At 39.0% G+C, this 20,798-nt stretch overlaps 1 protein-coding gene across 6 annotated transcripts in view; it reads left to right on the top strand.

The window, feature by feature from the left end:
- Positions 1-20,798, top strand: part of LOC146327214 (teneurin-3) — a 234,377-nt gene that overhangs the window by 166,979 nt on the left and 46,600 nt on the right. For 3 of the 6 annotated variants that reach the window (XM_084719710.1, XM_084719709.1, XM_084719714.1), the window contains 5 exons: positions 4,743-4,763; positions 5,230-5,253; positions 6,366-6,512; positions 9,251-9,467; positions 18,519-18,638. In XM_084719710.1, the coding sequence (XP_084575836.1) occupies positions 4,743-4,763; positions 5,230-5,253; positions 6,366-6,512; positions 9,251-9,467; positions 18,519-18,638 (529 nt within the window). The remainder of the gene's footprint in view (positions 1-4,742; positions 4,764-5,229; positions 5,254-6,365; positions 6,513-9,250; positions 9,468-18,518; positions 18,639-20,798) is intronic. The other 3 variants (XM_084719713.1, XM_084719712.1, XM_084719711.1) reach the window with 2 other exon arrangements.

Raw genomic sequence — 20,798 nt, 5'->3', positions numbered from 1 at the left:
ATCCAAAAAATCAATATCAGTTTAAGTGGACACTATATTTAGAATATCTTCACCTTTCATTTTACTTTGCCGGCAGACAGCCTTTTCCATGGGAAACCAGCATTATATAAGTCAAATATCGGTTTCTCCAAACCAACCAAACTCCACTGGTGAAATCGGTAATGTTTCCTTGCAGAAGACAGAAGTTGCTGGTCTACTGCTGCCTTGATCGGTTAGTTTGTTTGTACTTTTGTGTGACTTAATTTTTCAAAGAGTTAAATGGGGCTGTTTTAGGTGGCCAAAATAAATTTTTCTGCTGACCCCGTTCAGCTTTCCACACCAGCAGTCCTGCTGCTTCTAATACACCGACTATAGATAAGTGGAACTGTCCCTTTAAGGGACCATACTTCTGAGAGTACTTGACTTTTAGTTTGCTGGTGATTCTCCTGTACTTTTATTTGTAATACAGTATATTTATGTTTTTATATTGCTGACTTTACTGAAAGCCGCTGCGAGTTTTTAACTGGTTATGAAACAATTTGTTTTCAGTTTATGACTGATGCCACGATATGACCTACATAAGTTAACAAAACCATCTGCAAGAAGATTGTATATTTCTGTATAGTTGTCCTTAATGGCTTGACATTAGGTGCAACAAGTCTGTGTTTCCATTTTCCTGGACAAAGTTAAAGTGACTTAGCCAGTTAAAAAGAAGAATTTTTTATTTAGCTGATTTAATTTTTGACGTTATATTTTGTAGTTATTATGTAAACACTACAACTTTTGTCCACAGGGGCCTCCAAAATCAACAGAATATAATTTGTAGTAGTTCCTTGTAGTAGCTGTGAGTACTTGCAGTGACAATGATTACTAAACATATTAACGGTTCAGTTTTTCCATTTTGTAGCATCGCCTCCTACAGCAGCAATTTTCTTTTCTTGAACAGAGAAACCAAACACCAGACACTGTGGTAAATGTAGAGGTTTGAATGAATTGATTGTATGAGTTAAACCAGTATTTAATTGTGTAAGTATAAAAGAATCAATACAAAAATGAATCTTTATATAAAAATGTGGCAGATCTGTACCTTTTTACCTTACCAACTGTCATTCACTTTTATATTCTCTTTTCAAAAATCTCTTTCTTTTTACAACAGCTCACATCAACTTTGTAATTTTCTCATCACCCATTTAGATATTCCACCTTTTAGACTGCTGAAGTGATGCTCCTGTATTAGTGAGTCAAGGGCAGGTATTTAGGGAGCTGAGAAGCCACGGGTAGGCCTCTTTGGAATATCATTTTTCTGAAATGGCAGTGCTTCACCTGGCATTAATGAGGATAATGAGTTCTGAGATGTCACTTCCTATTGACCTTTAACTCAAACTTCCTCGACATCGTACCCCCTGTCAAAGGTCCTGTAGTTAAACCCTGACACGCCGCGTCAAACACCATTCCCCCAAGTGTCATCTCCAACCTCTCGATGACGACATATTCCCTGTGAAACAAAGATCTGGCACTCCAAACTATCGAATCCTAATTATGTATTTACAAGTTCTCTCATCAGCAATCCCCGGCCCCGCAGCGTGGATCCATCTCTGGGGCGGGGCAGGCAGTGAGGGAGTTGTTGGAGGGGTCACATTCCTGATCTTATTAATCTTTTCCCTCCTCAGGGCAGACGGTGCACCATCTATTTTCTCTTTCTTTCCTCCTGTTTAAGGCTCCCATCAGGAAAGTAACTCCTTGCTTTGGATGCAGCGGCGATGAATAGGCAGCGCGTTACCTTTTCTTGGAGGAGCGGGAGCTTATTTTGTCTTTCAAACCCTGAATAACTGCCATTTGCACAAAGCGCCTTTTAATCACATTACATGGCCAGAGCTTGAATAGAGGACTTCCTCGGCCATTCTTTTGTCACGAGCATCTAGATCCTGTTTTATATGCAAGGCTTAACCCATTGTCACTGCTTTCTCAGCAATGCAAGTTTACCACTAAGGTGTTTTTGATTCGCCTTAGTGTACTGCTGGTTCATTGCCGTGCAGTTGTTGAAATCACTGGAGTGGAGATGACGGCGAAATTGAAAGAAAGGGGAAAAAAAAAAAAAGTTTAGTATGCTGCTGCTTCATGATGCGTTCATATTAGACTGAGGGTGAGCCTGCATACCTCCTGACAAGCAGACAGTAAAATGTTTTGATGCAGATGAAACTGGCTCATATCGTCTGAAAACAAAGAGTGTTATAACACTGGGATATCAAGAGAAACAGTGTGTTCTCCTTTGTGTTAGGCTGTCTTGCTTCGGCAAAGCAAAGCAGATGGAGAGTGGTAACAATGAATATTTTACTGAGCTTAAGATGCTGAATTCATTTATGTTGCTCCCCTATAATGGACAGAATTATAATCACTATCTAACAGAAGAATGTGCTGATTTTGATCATGGAGGCATTTATAATTCTGATTAATCACTCGCTGCTTTAATTAACATCTACACTCTAAGTTCGTTAAATACTGAATTTTTTCCCCCTCACTATGAATCTGTTCCTCTAAGGCTATGTTCACACTGCAGGCAGAAGTGGCCTAAATCTGAATGTTTAGGGTTTTTTTTTTTTTGCTCATATGTGACTCAGATCTGTTTTTTCAGGACAACACAAATCACTTTACCTTGAAATCAGATGAGATGAGGTTTTTACATTTTCTCTAAAAAAGCAGGAGGCAGGAGGAGGAGATTTTTCTGTACATAATTTTATTTTAGGAATCATATTTTGTGGTTATTACAGTGGAAACACTACTGATTTTGTCCACAGGGGCCTCCAAAATCAACACAATATGAAAGTTCCTTGCAGTACCTTTACATACTAGCAGTGATGAGTATTACTGAGCAAATTAACAGTTCAGTTTTTCCATTTTACAGCGCATAGAATCTGATCTTTTCAATTCTGGTTTGGGACCCTTTCATATGTCATCCTAAATCAACCTCAGTGACTAACCTCAGTGTGAACAGTTAAATCGGGATTTATGCAACTCATACGTCACTCATTTGTCTGAAGTTTCTGATTGCACCGGTCTTGTGGAGAGGCTCTGACAGATGTAGTTAAAAGTCGCCCCTTGACATCCTGAAATTTTGGATGCAGTCTGTCTCTGTGAAGCCGCTCACATCACAATCCCACCACTCCGGGCTCTGACTCCGCATCCACACAAACCTCCTAACAGAAGTCGCAGCCATTGCTCCACAAAAAGCCATAATTACACGTTTGGCTCCCTTCTCCTCTTCCTCGTTATCATCTGCTCATGAATTTGTTGGCTTCCACTAAAGCTGGGATGATACATTGATCTCCTGATTTGATACTCTCACAATACTTGGGTGCCGATTCGATATGTATTCCAATTCTACAACTACTGCAATCTGATGTTCTGACTTATTGCAGTTTTTGTTTGCTTTTTAAACACTAGACCATGGGAAAAATTTGAATCATACACTTTGAGAGACTGTATATCATGATTCATATTTCCAAAAAATGCTCATCCCATGTCAGTCAGTCTTTGAATTTAATTTCAGCACCATCATTTCTCTTGCATATGAAAGAGTAAATTGAATACTTTTTAAATTAAACTTAACTAACCCTGCTCATCAAACTAGTGCCATAAGACAATAATAAATCAAATAAGCTGTTAAGCCAAAATGAATAGAGTCCCTGAAAACTACACACAGCACAATCTGAGCAATCCAATTAACATTCTTCACATATTAAATTGAACTTGAAAACTGTCATTTCAACACCTTGGACTTGTCTGCATATAAAAGTGGTCTAAAAATTAATGTACTTTTTAAAGTGCTACATCTGGCTGTTCCTGATCATCAAGTCATGAAAAATATATGAAGTATAAATATATGCGCTGCTGTCTCCTGGCACACAGTCTCTTCCAAGTAATAGCTGTATTTTGAGTTTGAATTTTGACCCTCTAAGGTCGCTGTAGCCGGTCAGCGTGGAGTGTTGGAGCTGGACTAATAGATTGAGTTGGTAATGTGAAATCAGCAGCTATTAGTTTGTTTCATAAGAGCAGAGGAAATATGTGTCTGATAGTATGAGCACACATGTCGTTTTAGTTAAGCATGTTAAGTAAAATGGATCCATTTAAGCTAAGCCAATTTCTGTTTCCGCATCGGTGGGAATTCCCATTATATGTTAGCATTGAGCTAATGGACCACGCAGTAGTTATTTATATATTTACAGAAATGATTCAAGAATTGTAAAAAAAAGAATCAGATGTGTAAGAAAATCCTTTTTTCTCCCCCTCCCTAGTTTCCACTGCACATCAACTTTTAAACTGTACTGTAAACTGTAAACTCTGACTTCACTGGCCTCCATGCTTACCTTTCATACAACAGCATGCCATGTGAAATATTTGTTATTGTTCTTTTGCACATGCAGGTCAGTTCAGGGCCGTGAGCAGTTCCCACTGGAATCTGATATTTGCCACATTTAGAAGAAAATATTAACTATCGAACAGTAAAAAAAAAAAAAAGAAAATCTGATCTGAGCAGTCAAACAGATTTGAGTGCTTTAGCTTACGGTGTGAACGTAGCCTAAATCTGCAGCTTTTGTCTCTTTTGTCTCTCTCTGTCTCTGACACCAGTTTACTTCTTGTGTTTTCTATTTGCATTTCTTTATCTAACTCCTACTTACATCCGTTCTCTTTTCTATTTTGTGTCTGTATGCCTGTCTGCCTGCCTCTCTGTCTCTCTCCAACTCCCTCTTGGCTTACATGTATAGCCCTGGATTCCAGAGTATCAGGTAAAAAGAAAACACTTTCCACTTTGCTTGAAAATTAAAGTGTAAGATTATGAACCAGCTTTTATTTTGCTTTAAAAAAAAAGTGAACTCTTGTTTTTTTAAAGAAAAATGGGTGAGCTCACAGCTTTCCAGTCATATCCTGTCACTCATGCTTGGTATTAACTATTCAGCTCAATCACATAACGGCTGTGATTTACATACACGGTCGAGAGATTGAAATTAGAGCAGAAGCCGAAGACAACGGTAATCTTGGGGAAAAAAAAAACACTACACCAGCAAAGCTTCTTTTCCAAATATTTAAACCAAGCTGGCAGGTACATCAGCTTTATGCCATCAGCCGTTTCCACTTTTTGTGCTCCCTGTACGTTACAATAGGTAAATGTGTTTGTCAGTCTTAGCTCTCTGCCACCACGGAGATAAGTAATTTTCTTTTCCAAATGTTTCCCTTTCCTCGGTTGTGTAATAGGAGCAGTCAAGATAGGATATAAAGGTAAATTGAACCACTACCCCCCCAAGGGAGATTGTCACGAACAATCCCTCCCTGCTCTCTGTCTTTCCTAGCACGGCGTATATACACCTGTTCTATGTCCGAGTCGATCATAATGTTTCTGCTGTGATCCTGCTCCTTCCCCCGATATGTCCCCTCATCTCCTGTCCGTCTTAACCAGTCTCACACAGACTCCACGGTCCCTTCTTCTCCCCCCCGCACCCCCCTGTCTTAATTCCCTGTGTCTGCCAGATTAAACGCCCCAGAACTGGTGTGGTTTAGTCATGTTTCGGCTCCCTGTCTTCTTCACCCTCCACTAGAAGGAATGCGATCTGGCAGCAAATGCTCTGTTTTCTGTATATGTAGAGACTCTAGATCCTTCCCCCTTCTTCCCACACTTCTTCCCCTATTTACATATATACTTCCCTCTCCCTTTGATGTTGCTGTTACTTCACATGAGTGTTTCTAACATCTGCAACAGGCTATTCCCACTTTAATTATTTTCAGGCAACGGCAATGAACTTCCAAGACAGCGAGTGATTTTCAGCCTCTTAAATGGGAAATTTGTGCATCTTTGAACTCACAAAGAATCCTTTAAATCTTGATTCCAGGAAAATAGTTGCGAATTTGGCTCCAAGGCAGCCCCTAATTTGGAAATCACACTATGAGACATCATGCAACCAAAATATGTCACTTGAACTCCTCAAGAATCATTCAAACTTTTTTTGATTTAAGCACAAAAACAGCTCCGATTGCCTCACCAAGCATTCCCATTGGCCTTTTAACAGTAAGTAAACATCTCAGCAGGTCTTCCCCTCTTTTATCCCATACATCTCACTCCTTAGTGTTGCTCCTGCAACTCATGTGAAACGACAGTAACTCCTCACACCCTCCCCCACATCCCCAGTCCTGTCAGAGGTGTATCGTACTGTATGTTCACTCAATACTGTCTCTTATCATTTTTTGTCCCTCCTCTGCCCCTGTCCACTCTAAATGCCCCCCTCGCTCTTGTCTTCTCCCCCTTCCTCCTCCTCCTCCTCCTCCCCCTCCTCCTGCTCCTGATTTCCTTGTTCTGACTTGCTCGGCTGTTTGACACATACATGATGTGTTGACAGACGGCTGCCCCGGGCTGTGCAACAACAACGGGAGGTGCGTCCTCGATCAGAACGTCTGGCACTGCATCTGCCAGTCAGGATGGAGAGGGCTGGGATGCGATGTAGCGACCGAAACGCTCTGCTCAGATGGCAAGGATAACGAGGGAGGTAGGAAGACGTAAAAGCCTGTACAAATAGTCTTTTAGCTCCTTCTCGCCTGTGTTTCTCTCATTGTGCAAGACAGAAAAAAATTGGCTTTGATGTGGCTCCTCGGTGACAGTGCAAACAAACAAAACAAATCAATCATACATAAAACATCACTGGAAAGAATATGCAAATGTTGTAGCTGAGCAGACTGTTAAGCAGCATGATTTAAAATATACAGTAGATCAATTATAAAAAGTCGTTGAGACTTTCTGCACTGTAAAAAATCTGAGAGGAATTTAGAGGAATTAACTAATATTTTCTCATTGACTTAATATAAATACACAGTTTTATTTCTTTAAGTTAATTAAACTTAAAGAGACAAAATACAGGATCACCAAAAGTACATATGTTGCCTCTGGCCTGTGGTGTTATTTATCCGTCTCGATTGTTGTGGTGTGAGTTGCAGAGTTTTGGAGATAGAGAGCTGTAGACATGTCTGCCTTCGATCGAATATAATGGGACTAAATGGCACTCGGCTTCTGGTGCTCCAAGCGCTGATAAAAATTGAAAAAGTGTCCAGGGTCCAGAGACCAGTGTCCCTCTCCAGAAATCATGACTCTTTTCAAGATAATCTTCCTTTCTAGAAGACGGAAAGTAGCTCCAGTAGATTTTCCTGCAGAAAAAAGTAGTTCCTGCATGAAACTGTTCACAACAAGGTCTGTGGATTATCTTGAGTAAGCGGGTCTTGATTTGTGGAAAGAGACCTCTCTACAGCAGATATCTCCAAAACTTGTCAACTCACACCAAAACAATCTAGATGGATTAATAGCACCACAGGCCAGAGGAAAAATATATGTATTTTTGAATTTGAGGTGAAATGTCCCTTTAAAAGTAATACTTTATAAAACTTATCATTAGTAAATGGCAAAGTGATAGTTAAGTAAGCTTTAGTTAACATTTCTTTCACTGTTAACAAAAATTATTAAATATTTTATTATTAAGTATTTGTTAATGGCTAATAATTACTTTATAAACAGTCTATAAACTGATGGCTATTATAAAGTTGCAACTGATGATTATAATATCTGACATAACTTATGTGTGGAATGTTGTGTTACGTCCACTTATGTATATAATGTAATTATCTTAACCCAAAATTGATCTGTTCATAAACCTACCAAAGCAGTTTTTGTGCCTGTATTTTCAAAGTCTACCCATGTGGCACATGTTTGTTATTGCTAAGGTGACCACAGAGCCCTGCACATGCAAAAATGACACTTGAGGAGAACCTATAATATCGTAGTTTGAAGCATAGGGCCACTGATCAAGCTGCGATATTTGACAAGTTGGGAATGAGACCATATCGTCTATAAACATTATCTGGACGGTTGTTGTAAAGTTGCATCTGTGTATGTATATAAACCTTTATAATTGGTTAATAAATGGTTTATAATGCATATATAGATATTATTTGAGCATGTGTTAACAGTAAAATAATTATTAATTCAAGTTTAATGAACTACCAATTTGCCATTTGTTAATGATGGTTATCATAAAGTGTTCCCAACTTGAAATTTCTAGTATTTATTTTCAGAATGCTTTAGAACTTAAAAACATGAGTTCTTTAAGCTTAAAGTCTTCTTCATTTGTTACCTTTATTGTTGGCTTTTTATGTATATTTGATCATTTCCTTTAATTAAAGTTTAATTTAGGCATATACTTTGTTCTAATAGTGTTTTTATAGTTATTTAAAATTATAGGTTAAACTATATCATTAAACTGTAAATATTCTCCACTACATCTTTGTCATAAATGTTTGTTTGCAAAAAAAATGTGTATATATATTCTACATACTGTATATTATATTCTGTGTAAAGAATATCTGCCGATACATCACAAATTTTTCACCCCCTAATATCTGTATCTGCCCCCACAATCCAGCATCAGTCAGGCCCTAGTTTGAATAAAACATAATATAATGGAATCTTGCTGTGTGTCTCTGATGCACTTTAAGATATGTCGTGGTTTGCAGTGTTTTCACAATAACAAAAAGAAATCTGTGAGCCACGATGAAGGTTAGTATAAAATTCGGTCCTACCCCCTTACACATACAATTGAATAGATTCACTGGGAGAAGTTTCACATATGGTCTTTGTGCCAATGCTGGAACAAAGAAGCTTCAAGAGGAGCAGCTGCAGCTCTAAATTCTTAATGTGAAATGAAGAACTGACTCTTCAAACTGAGAAAATTTAAAAGAAAATAATTTGTTTGTAATGTTCATCTGTGCGAGCGAAGAGTTGTTGTTTTAAATTATTGTCTTAAGCTTACTGAACATGTTACAACTATAAAAGATTGACTAGAAAAGTTTATTTCTTTTGGATCATTACAAAATTCCCTCAACTTCTTTTTTCAGATGCAGTCAACTTAAAAATTTAAGGCAGCGCCGAAACTAACTTTTTAAAGTTAAAACAAATGTAGAGTGTATTAACACTGTGGTGCTAATAAACTGCTTCTCAGTCTGATCACCGAGCACAGGACTTCTGAGGTTCATATTAGATGACTTACTTTGAAACAGTTCATACTTTCATGTCAGCTCAGGATCTCTGCTGTCGCTTTAATGAACCTAACTTGACGTTAGAAGTCATCCGTGTGCACCAGAGCTCAACATGCGAACGGAGATGCTCACACGGTTTCCTAATGCAATCCGGGTCAACAAAGCTTTTCCCTCCCCTGTCTGGACTGTCCCTCCTGTGTTCCAGATGGGCTCGTCGACTGCATGGACCCAGACTGCTGCACTCAAATCGCCTGCCAGGGTCAGACCTACTGTCGCGGCTCGCCTGACCCCGCTGCCATCGCCAGCCAGGGCCAGAGTTCAGCCGGCCAGCCCACGTCCAAGAGCTTTTACGACCGCGTCAGTTTCTTGATTGGCCCCAGCGGCAGTCACGTGATACCCTGGGATAACGCGTTCAACAGCAGGTAAGCGGCTTAATGAATTACTGACAGCTCTTTAATTATTTGGATCACGTTGGCTGCTCGCTGTCTCATTACCAGTTGGGAGAGACACCTGTGTTTGTGCAGCCACTCCAAAACGTCAAAGAATCCCACGTCTCTTTGTCTTTGCAGTCACTGTGACAAGTGTGTTTACAGTGGTGTCGCTGCCACAAGCGTTTATTTCTTTTACAAGTCAAGATTAAGCAGCTTGAGAGTGAGCTTATTCCTCGCTAAAAACAGCTCTCACCACTGTAAAAACATAAGGATTAGTTTTCTCACACTGAGATAACAGGACCTTGTGGTTTTTGTAAAGTGCAAAGGAAAGCACAGCAAACATTTCACTGAAGAGTCCATTTTCGCTGCACATTAATGTATATCTTTAATCAGAAACCTAATTTTTTTGATCATCAGCGGGCTGCCTATCACACAGTACATTTGAATATCTAAGACTGGCACACTTAAATAGACTTCTCTTTGATATTTCCTTGAAAGGTTTTTTTTTTTTTTTTTTTTTTTGCTAGAAACTGTTTTCAAACAGAAAACCAGATTAAATCGGTCCCATCACAGAGTCTGCAAAGAACCAACGAGTTAATGGTATTCTGCACTTTCACATCAAACAAGGCTAAATGTATTTTGGCTTTATATGATATTACTGATGGGTGCAACAGTTATATAAATTACACCTATTGTTGGTATTATATGATGCACATTTTGCTGCATTTTCCACTTAGATCACAGTTTCAAGTGCTTTCTTTGCTTTCATAATTTATAAATGTACAGTTTTCTCTTTAGAGGACGGTAGAGGACTGTAAAGTGTTTTAGTAGTGTTACTTTTTAGCTGTGTGGATCTACGGATGGCAATGACCATCTGCTGTTCTGTTGGTCTGTCCACCATTTGGGTCCAGTCTGAATTTTTCAACAACTATTGGACGGATTGCCATGAAAGCCTGTACAGACAGTGGATGAATCCTACTGACTTTTCATCTAGCACCACCAGCAGGCTGTAGTGAGATGTCCTGATATCATGGATTGCCATGAAATGTGGTGCAGACTTTCCTGTTCCCCTCATGAAGAAATTTAATATTGGTGATCCCTTAAAGGACCAGTGAGTAGGATTTAGTGGCTACTAGTGGTGAAATTGTAGATTGCAACCAACTGAATACTGCTTACCTCAGCCTCCCCTTCCAAGCATGTAGGGCATCCTACAGTGGCTGCAAAACTCAAGAAGAATATGATAAAGACACATCTAGAGCCAGTGTTTGGTTTGTCCTTTCTGGGCAACTGTAGAAAAACTGTCAATCCAACATGGCGGCCTCCAAGGAAGAGGATCCACACTGTAGCTATAATGAAAATGACAGGAATGAAAATAGGGCTGCAACTTGAATAATCTGTCAATTATTTTCTCAATTAATCGATAGTTTGTTTTGTCTATAAAAAGTCAGAGAATAGTGAAAAATATTGATCAGTGTTTCCCAAAACCCAAGCTGACATGCTCAAATGTCTCGTTTAGTTCACATCCCAAAGATATTCAGTTAACTGTCAAAGAGGTGCAAAGAAACCAGAAAATGTTCAAATCTGAGAAGCAGAAATCAGAGAATTTGGACTTTTTTATTTAAAAAAAAAATGACCCAAAAAGACTAATCAGTTATCAAAATAGTTGGCGATTAATTTGATAGTCCATTAATAATTGATCAGTCATTCCGGTTCTAATTGAAAACATACTTATGAATATTTTATTTCCTTCCTTCCATATTCTGCCCATAGACCCCCCCTGAATATTTCACACTGGACCTCTAACTTTCCATCTCGGCTAATTATTGAGTCAAAATTTCAATACTTTGTTTTATGATAATAAAAGCTCACAGCATAAGCTTTATTTTGTGTTCAGTGCCAGTTAGCAGATGTGAGCATGCTAAAATGCTAAACTAAGATTATCAATATGGTAAATCCTATAAACCAGCATGTCAGCATGTTCATTGTTAGTATATTAGCTTGCAGATGTTAGCTCAAAGCACTGCTGTGGCTTAAGACACAGTAGCCTTCTGGTTATGTGATCTAAGCTCTTATGTATATATGAGTAAGCATCTAAACAGTGTTCAAGTGTTGCTCCAACATTTATGAACTCAACTATGGGAAACTGAAGCTACTTAATTCTGACTTATATAACAGTGGCATTGCTGGTCTACCACCACTTCAGTCGGTGGCAAGTAACATTAGTTTATTTCTGAACAAAACAATAACACAAACAAGCTACCTATCAAGGCAGCGGTAGTCCAGTTACTCCTGTGGTTCTATGAAGGTAAAATTACTGTTTTTGTCAAAGATGTCTGGTGGCTTTAAGGAGGGCAAAGATGGCTCCCTGAGATAGTTCCCTGTTGGAAAGAGCTGTCTGATGGCAAAGTAAAGTGGTGAAAATATTCTAAATATGATGCACACTGATTATTAAACTGATTATTGTTTTAGGTGGTCCTTTTTTCGTGGCTAAAATAAGTTTAGCTGCTCTTGATCACCACAGCAGGAAACTGCTTAGCCTCCATCTCGTTACTCCTGCCACGTCAACACTGTCTCAAGAAATGGTCTGAGCAGCCAAATAAACCGTGTTTTCTAATAGTTATGAATATTTATTTTAGCTTGGGTTTTTGTGGATGTTTAATGACACTTCTGCATTTCTACTATTTCAAGCCAGCTCCAGAGACTTTAAAGGGACAGTTCAACCCAAAATCAAAAATACTTATTTTTCCCCTTGCTTGTAACAGTAAAAACACTAATTTCACCTCATAGAACAGGGAGTTGTTGGACCACTGCTGCCTCCATTGGTTAGTTTGTCTGTGTTATTGTGTGACTTTGGGGTTTTAACACTTTAGTCTGGATCCAGACTAACTTTACGTGCTGTGGATTGAAGCAGCAATAGACCAGCAGCTCCTTTGTTTTGTGGGAGAAAATGACTTCCTGTTTTTGTCAAAGGAGTCTGGAGCGATATACCGTTAACGGCTTCAGTTCCCCGTTGTTTAGTTGGCTCAGAGTGAGAGACAGATGATGCACGAGCAGACAGGTTTTGTTGCGCCAGTTTTAGTGGGACAGTTAGCCTTGGTTCGCTGAAGTAATTGTATAAATTTCATAATAGATTTTCAAGTATAATCATGCCCAATTCAAACCCAATGTCAGGAAAGTTTTAAAAAAATCTTTTGTATTACAACATCTCTATGGCTCTTACCACAAAATTGCAGCAATTCACACCAAAAAAATCTAAGACAGGTAAAAGGAAAAATATGTATTTTTTGTCCCTTAAAGCACAGCCTGAAAGAGCTGCTAGAATGGTTTAATTTTTTTATTATTTATTGCAACATATCTTATTTGTATATGCTTCTGTATACCAAACCACAGTAGCTACCTCCTGAGAACAGACAGCTTTTATGTCTTTCAAAGACATTTTGACATTGATGGACATGAATAGAGTGTGTTCTTGCGTAAGAGAATTTTTATTCTTCATTATTTTCTTCACCGTCTTGCAAAAATGAAAGTTTTAAAATGTTTATTCAAAGCAAAGACAGATTTAAAAAGTTTGATATAAAGAAAGAGTATACCTCACCCAATGACTAGACTAATAATGGGCTCCATCAATGTGCAAACTGACAGACAGTTATATTTTTCACCCGAACCTCAGTGCACTTCCACATCTGCTCAGAATCATGAGCAGAGTTTGTTTTGTGACTGATGGAGAGGAAAATGATTGCCAACTGTGTGCAGAAGGCTTTGGGAATATTTCCTCCAATAGTTTAAAGTAATCCCTATGTAAATAGCGTGCTTTACTGAAAATATAGAATGAGGTAACCCCCCCATCCCCACCACCTCCCAGCCGAGTTCTCAGTAATCCTCATCCTCATTGTCTTCAGCTTACTGTCGATTTCATGTCTGGCAGTGGCATTAGCTCTCTTGCTCAAAATACTCATTTGCCTTTTTATCTCCTTGTAGAAGTTAGTTTTATAGTCGGAGACATCATGGTGCATTTTAGAGGCTCTGCAAACATGCGTACCAATGAATTTGAGGAAAATTAATTACCTTTTTTTTTCCCTCACTGTATCTTGTAAGCACAAACACTGCCTCACTCATTCTGAAGAATTTGGACAAAACCATATTTTGAGGGGGGTTTGATTTTTACTCTTCAATTATGCTGTTAAAATATATTTTGAAAGACAAAACTTTTGGCTGTTAAACCTTGTAAAAGGCCAACCTCCTGTTGATTAAATTTTGTGTTAAGTATAGAGGTCAACTCCATCAGATGGAAAATCTGACCTGAATCTGATCTGATAGCAATATAATGAATTTATCAAAAAAGCAAGCAAGAAAGCTTACAGTCCTTGAGCAGTACTCCTGCCTTTTTGTAAAAAGCTGATGTAGTTTACTGAAATCTTGGACACTTAGACAACTTTTAAGGGCCAACATATTCATTGAAAAATTGGCTTTGAAACAAAGATGATTATAATTATAATTTTTTACACATGTTATCTGTAGATATTGTTAGTCTTAGATTTTGAACACATTTTAAAATTCTTTTAAGTTGTCGATTCTTGTCCGGGACGAGCGTACTTTCTGGCACAGGGTAAGGTTAGAAATTATAAAAACTAAAGCAGACCAAAACATTTAAATCATACATAACATAAAGTTACTTAAATATATATCCTCAAAGACTAAATGTTCACCAGAAAAATGTTTTTTAACTTTCAACCTAACATTAGCTGGCAAACAATATAATGTTTCTAAAGTTTTTAGCTAATATTGGCTAGCTAACATTCTAATGTTTTGTTTACTTTTTAGCTAAACTTAGCAAGAAAACAATTCAGTTCTGTTAACTTTTTAGCTTACGTTAGCTAGCAAACAGCGTAATGTCTTGTTAAAGAATACAGAGCAGCCAAAATGCCAAAACATCTCATAAGTTACATATATTTCATATATACCGGATAATTCCCTTCACCAAATATAAATTATAGTGCTGGTATTCATCATTTTTAAAGTTTGTTTTTTTTTTTTGATAGGGCATGATTTGTCCCAATTCTCAAAAATGGGTGTTTCTTAAAGCAACAGATAACAAAGCAGAATTTGAGCTTGTTCGGAGACCCATATTTTTCAAACATTCATTTGAGATTATATGGTGAATAATTTATTGTCAGCTTTTGCAGGGTATACATTATAAAAAAAAGAGTCTGAAGCTTTTGGAACAATGCCAGAACAGCATCAAGACTTCCCTCCAACAGCAGCAGCAGCAGCAGTGAGTGTTACGCCTCATCGTGGAGTATCTGATGTCTGAAGAGAAACAGTTAGAGGTCACTCCTCACCGTCTATTTTTCAAGGAGCCATTGTGTAAACCAGGAGAAAGGGAACAGATTTCAGCATGCGGTCAGGTTTCAGAACTCCGCAGTAAACTTGTCCTCCGTATAGCACAGAGAATAAAACATGTGTTGTGGTTTAGTGTTTTTTTTTTCTCCCTCCCACTGGTCCCCCAGCCGTATCGCATGTCCCCACACAAGTCTCCCATCGGGTTTTCAGATGGTGTTTTTCTACAGCCAGTGTGAGACAATGACAGATAAGAATGCATGAATTATATGATTCATTTCTGTGGGGTTTCGGCAGGTGGTGTGACTCGGCGTTTGTTTGGGGGGGGGGCTCTCGCAGCATCCGTCTGCCTCTCAAAAGATTAATAGAGACACAGGGAAGAAAGAGTGAACCTTCGCCGGGGCTCTTAAGTGGCCTTGTTCCCTGAGCCGGTAAATAAAGGATGGGAGATGGTTGTGGAGCAGGGAGGGAAATAACAGAGGCTAAAGCTGTTGATCATCCTCGTCTCATATATGTAATGACCCGGAGATAAAGTGGCAAAATGAGACATTTTTTTTCGCCCCACCAGTGACGAATGAGGGAACACTTTTAAAATTCTGCTCTGTGGCTCAGAAGTAGGGAAATGATTAAATGTTGATGGAGAAGTATCGCATTGTCTCCCCTTCTTACCTTCAAACAAAGCACTGACTTAACAGATTACTTCACACTTAAGAATATACGAACAAGAAGCAGTGTTAGGTGAGCTTTACCTGAAGGGCCCTGCAGTCGTGTTGAATAATCGCAGAGAATATCTGAGGCTTTAATCATGTATGAGCCTTCCGTGTCTGTGATTTATGGAGCAAAAATGCCAAAGAAAATACAGTTTTTGAGGTGGAAGCAGGGGAGGAGGATGCCGGAGGTGGAGAGCCTTTTGACCAGAAGCAAATCCATTTGCCAGCATGGAAGAACTGGGTGGGCAAAGTGAATGAGTAATGCTCTCCCATGCTAGACGAACTACCACGGATGTGCCCTTAAGTGAAGCATTTAACTCCCTCCACCTGCTTCGGTGGCACTGCTCTTTGGTCAGCAGTAGAAGGCGGGTTATTATGACAGCCACCAGGTGTGAATATACGTAAAAAACACTAGAGGATTGTTCAGAAAATCTCTCCTATATTTATTTTTTTCAAAAAAGTGTGTTTTTCCTCCGCAGACTTCAAACCCCTCCCAAAAAAAGCCTTCACATTTTGACTTTTTCCTGCGGAACATTTTGTACTTTCTTACGCATTCAAATTCTTATTTCCTTTCACATCGACACTGTGTATTACTTTCACCTTTCCAAACTGCTGTGGCGATTCTTTTGTATGGTAGCATTGGCTTTTCTTTTTCAGCCCCCTTTTCTTTTCTTTTTTTTTTTCTTCCTCCTCTTTGTGACAGTTTGCCTCCGGCGTTGCATTTTGTTGTTCTGAATTCCTATAAAGTGCCTCTTGACACATCAGCCATCGAGCTTTGCGACTTCTCACATCAAGAGGATATCTGTAACTGAATTGAAGAGCTTGTTCTAACACAGTTCTTGTTGATATATTATCTTTTATCACAAGTATTACCACAGACACTTATCACACTCGCAAGCATAAGACTCGGGTGTGACACTGACAATAAGCTCCTCTTTGGAAGCAAAAGTGCTTGCGAGAATAATCACACTTGGATCACACCCTCTTGAAATACAGTTTGGGGGAAATTCTTAATTCACTGAGGTCAGCGTGATAACAATACTGTGAATATTTCACTTATCTCATTTGATATGCCTGCTGCTGGAGTATATTGTACACTTCATTAACTAAATTGACTTTACTTAGTAGACTTCATCTTAGAAATATTTCAGAAATTCACTCTATCTAGTTTTAAAGATACAGAGACCATCTCACATCTGGATTACTGCAACAGCCTTTTTACCTGTCTGAGCCAAAAACTTCAGAACGTACAGAACTGAGCAGCCGGGCTTTTAACCACAGCTAAGGCTGAGTTACACCAACAAGGATTTATTTTTAAACCCGATTAAATCATGGATTGGCTTTAAATTTTGTTGCAGTCTAATTTAAAATCTGAGCCAACATTAACTTTGAATTTACACTTCAGGAGATTGAAGTTTTGAAGAAGGAAAATAATCAGCTTGCTCCATTAACTGTGCTGAGCCACCATGAGTAGGCTAACAAAGCAGACTAAATTCTTAGCCAGCTCGCGAACAGTGTAATGTTTTGTTAACTTTTTAGCTAACGTTAGCTAAAATGGTAACAAAACATAACATTGTTTGCTGGCTGTCAGTAATGTAATGTTTTGCTATCTTTTTGTGCTAATGTTAGCCACCATACAATGTAATACTTTATTAACTTTTTAGGCAACATTATCAGGCAAATTATGTAGTTTTTTTTTAACTTTATACTTAATATTAGCTAGCTAATAATGTAGTGTTTTGTTAACTTTTTACCTAATATTCGCTTGCGAATAGCATAATGTTTTTTTTACTTATTAGCTTTCATTAGCTTGCAAATAATGTAATGTTTTGTTATGAATATAGAGTTGCCCAAAGTTAACAGTCCCCAAGCCCCTCCCCTCTTTTATAAACTTTATTTATTCATTTATTTAATTATTTCTTTTAATTTGGGTATGCAAGCATCCCCATAATTATTAATCCACTTAATTACAATTTAAATCTATAAACTAGGATTTATTGAACAGAGATCAGTTTTTAACTGTGCAACAAAGCGCTGCTTAATTTGAAAACTGGATACTTACTTTAAACTTATTGTTGCTAAACTAATTTTAGATTAAGTTAATCTTTGTTAGTGCAACCAAGCCTAAGAAATATAATCAAATTACTCCTGTTTTAGCTTATTTATACTCACTCCCACTATGTTTTAGAAAGGATTTTAAGCTTTTCCTGATGACTTAAAGACTCTTCATGGCCGTGTTCCCTCATATATCACTGACCTCTTAATACCTTGCACACCAGTACCTACCTTGACATCTTTAGGCTGAGGGAGACAGAGTGTTTGCAGTCAGGGCCCCAAGACTGATGATATGCCTGAGAAAATGAAGTCTTTTCTTTTAAAACCTGCTGATTTTGTGACTTGACTGTTTTAATTTGGTGGGTTTTGGAAAGTGCTCTGTAAGTAAAGATTATTATTATAATTTAACTGTGAATCTTTGGCTAAATAATGTGCTGTGTGTTTTCTTCTCTTAACTTTGACTGCACTGTTTTCTGTGCTTGCCTCACAAGTTGAATTGCCTTAAGAGTTGTCCATGGCTGCATGTGTCACATCTTTTCTAACTAATAAGTGTTATTTTTCTGAGTATTAAGTGTGAGAAAAAATTGCATTCATTTCTTTGTCCTTGCGGAATATAAATGCTGCAACACATGTGCAAGATGCTGCAAAATATGAGTCCTCGATGTCTGGAAAAGCACATCGCACTGAATTATGGGCTTTTAAAAGCAGTAAACAGAGACAGAGAAATGCTCAGTAAGGTGGCATTTTCATGAATAACAACCACTGACGTGTGTGTGTGTGTGTGTGTGTGTTCCTAACGGTCACTAAATCATACCTCCCCTGCTGGTGCCGCTGGCAAAGGGATGACAGTTGTTAGCAGCGTTGATGCCGGGGCCGCGTGTTGACGCCGGCTGGCATTGTTTGTTTACTCAGCCCTTTCTGTGTTTGTTTGCCCACGCAGCCTGGCGTCAGTCATCCGGGGTCAGGTCCTCACGGGAGACGGGACGCCGCTGATTGGAGTCAACGTGTCTTTTCTGCACTACCCGGAGTACGGCTACACCATCACACGGCAAGATGGCATGTAAGGGAGACTCTCTGTGCACGAGCGCATCAGTCGACGCTGGGACACACAGCGATCCATCTGCACTTATCAACACTTATTTACATATTCAAACAAACACTTGTAGTTAGCTCGGCCCTTAGGTTCAACCTTCCCCTTTGCAGCGATTTATTTGTGGCACGGACTGCTGTCCCCACACCAGTATGGAAAAATGCATAAAACGCTGTCCAACAGTGGGAGAATCGTCCTGGCAGTTATCCAAGAAGCGCTCCAAACAAATTGAAACAACAGCACATTGTGCCCTAGAACAATTCTTCATGCAAATGTCACAGTGGTGGAGGCCATTTTGAACCAGGCTGTTTAAAATGCATTGAATCAGCGAGGGTAGAATCAATCTGCCCGCGGTGTAGTAAAACATGGGATTACTGTCTGACCTTCTCCTGCTGTTACCGCAGACGGGTTCTTAATAATGGGAGTGCAAATACATACAAGACAAACGCATGTCACATATCGTACAGGAAGGGTTCACCTCAGGTACAGTCGGGGCTTTATTTTACAGATGCTCGTCACAGATAACAAAGCAGGCCTTCATCCAAATTCAGCAGATAGAAGCTGTTTATGTGTTGCCAGTGTGGAATAAAAGGCTTATGAGTGGCAGAGAATTGTACAGCTGTTGTTATGAAGCACAATCCTTGGGTCCCCAGATAGCTGAGGATTAGCTGATTTCTTCAGATATTCCGCCCTGTAACTCTTCTGACAAGGAGCGTGATAAATGGTTGGGGATAATCACACTTGGTTAGCCAACAGATCCGCTCAGTGTGTTAAGAAGGGGGGAGGGGGGGGGCCAGCATCAAAGCCTGGCCTCTTGCAGCTGTGAGCTCCCCACTGCCCAAAGTGGAGAGAGCTTGAGAAGGAAGCTGTTTTAGGTCAGCTGCACAGCTTGGCTGTTGGCGTGTGTGTGTGTGTGTGTGTGTGTGTGTGTGTGTGTCATTCGGGATGTGGGTGCGCGCATGAGAGACGTGCATAAGCATTCAGATCTGCGAGTGTGGGTCTTTGTGCATGTGAATGCATGCAATGTCACCACACAGATGCTTTACCCCCTGGGTAGTGGAGCTCGCCGAATATATAGAGCAGCACTTCAAAGACTCGCCCTTCATTTCCAAACCAGTAACTTTTCCCTGAGTAATGTTGTACTAATTAAAACCAGTTCACCACAGAAAACTCCTGAGACTCCAAACCAAACTCAACCAGAAAGTGTCTTCCTCCACCATGCCTGGTTAAACAAAAGTCATAAATTAGATTCAGTGAATGATAATAATATATGGAGGGTGCACAGAGGGAATACACTTGATAAGGAAAAGTTCTCTCTTCCATTGAAAAAGCATCATCAGGCTTAGTCCTCAAATAAATATTTACTTTGCTACTTTGCACTTAAAGGGAAGTTCCAGTTTATTACAACTTGAGGCTGATTTACATAGTTCTGGCCATCATTCTTAACAGTAATAATGTTGAAACACTGCAAAATAGAAGTCTGATAGAGCAAGAAACATTGGTAATAAGAAGATATGACAGGTACCTCCATCAACTTTGAGCTGAGCTAACTTACATTTGTATGTAAAATTAAAACATCATGGTTAAAGACAATAATAGTGATATAACAGAGCCCAGTGGATATGTGCAGGGGAGGAAGGAAGCCACCATCCTCCCAACCAACCATGCTTACTGCAGTTTTCCTGTGTGTGTGTGTGTGTGTGTGTGTGTGTGGTGAGAGGCATTATTAGCTTTATATCAGGCATTAATGTGAGATGATTCAACTTTAGAACAGACTTGTGCCTGAGGAGCAGATCACACTTTGTATGACTAATTCTTTTTTTTAATATTTCTCAAAACAGATTTACAGCACAAATCTAAGTCATGAACATATTGTCCGATCAGGAATGACTAAAGTCAATCTGGAGCCTTATGTGAAGCAGAATTTAGTTTTTATATCATTTTGTAGTTTCCTAGTACTCTTCCTTATGTATTCAAAAAACAACGAATCAAAGCTTTTTCAAAAACCCTTCTAAAAATATGTTCCAGCATGACCTGATATAGGTTTCTGATGACATTTCATATTACATACATATTATTGGCTGACATCAGAGCTATGTATATCAGTCTGTATCATATCAGTGTACAAGT

The sequence above is a fragment of the Lutjanus erythropterus genome, chromosome 5 (assembly GCF_056507025.1).
Source record: "Lutjanus erythropterus isolate fLutEry1 chromosome 5, fLutEry1.hap2, whole genome shotgun sequence".
NCBI classification, from domain to species: domain Eukaryota; kingdom Metazoa; phylum Chordata; class Actinopteri; order Lutjaniformes; family Lutjanidae; genus Lutjanus; species Lutjanus erythropterus.
This window is presented reverse-complemented; position numbering and strand designations above follow the sequence as displayed.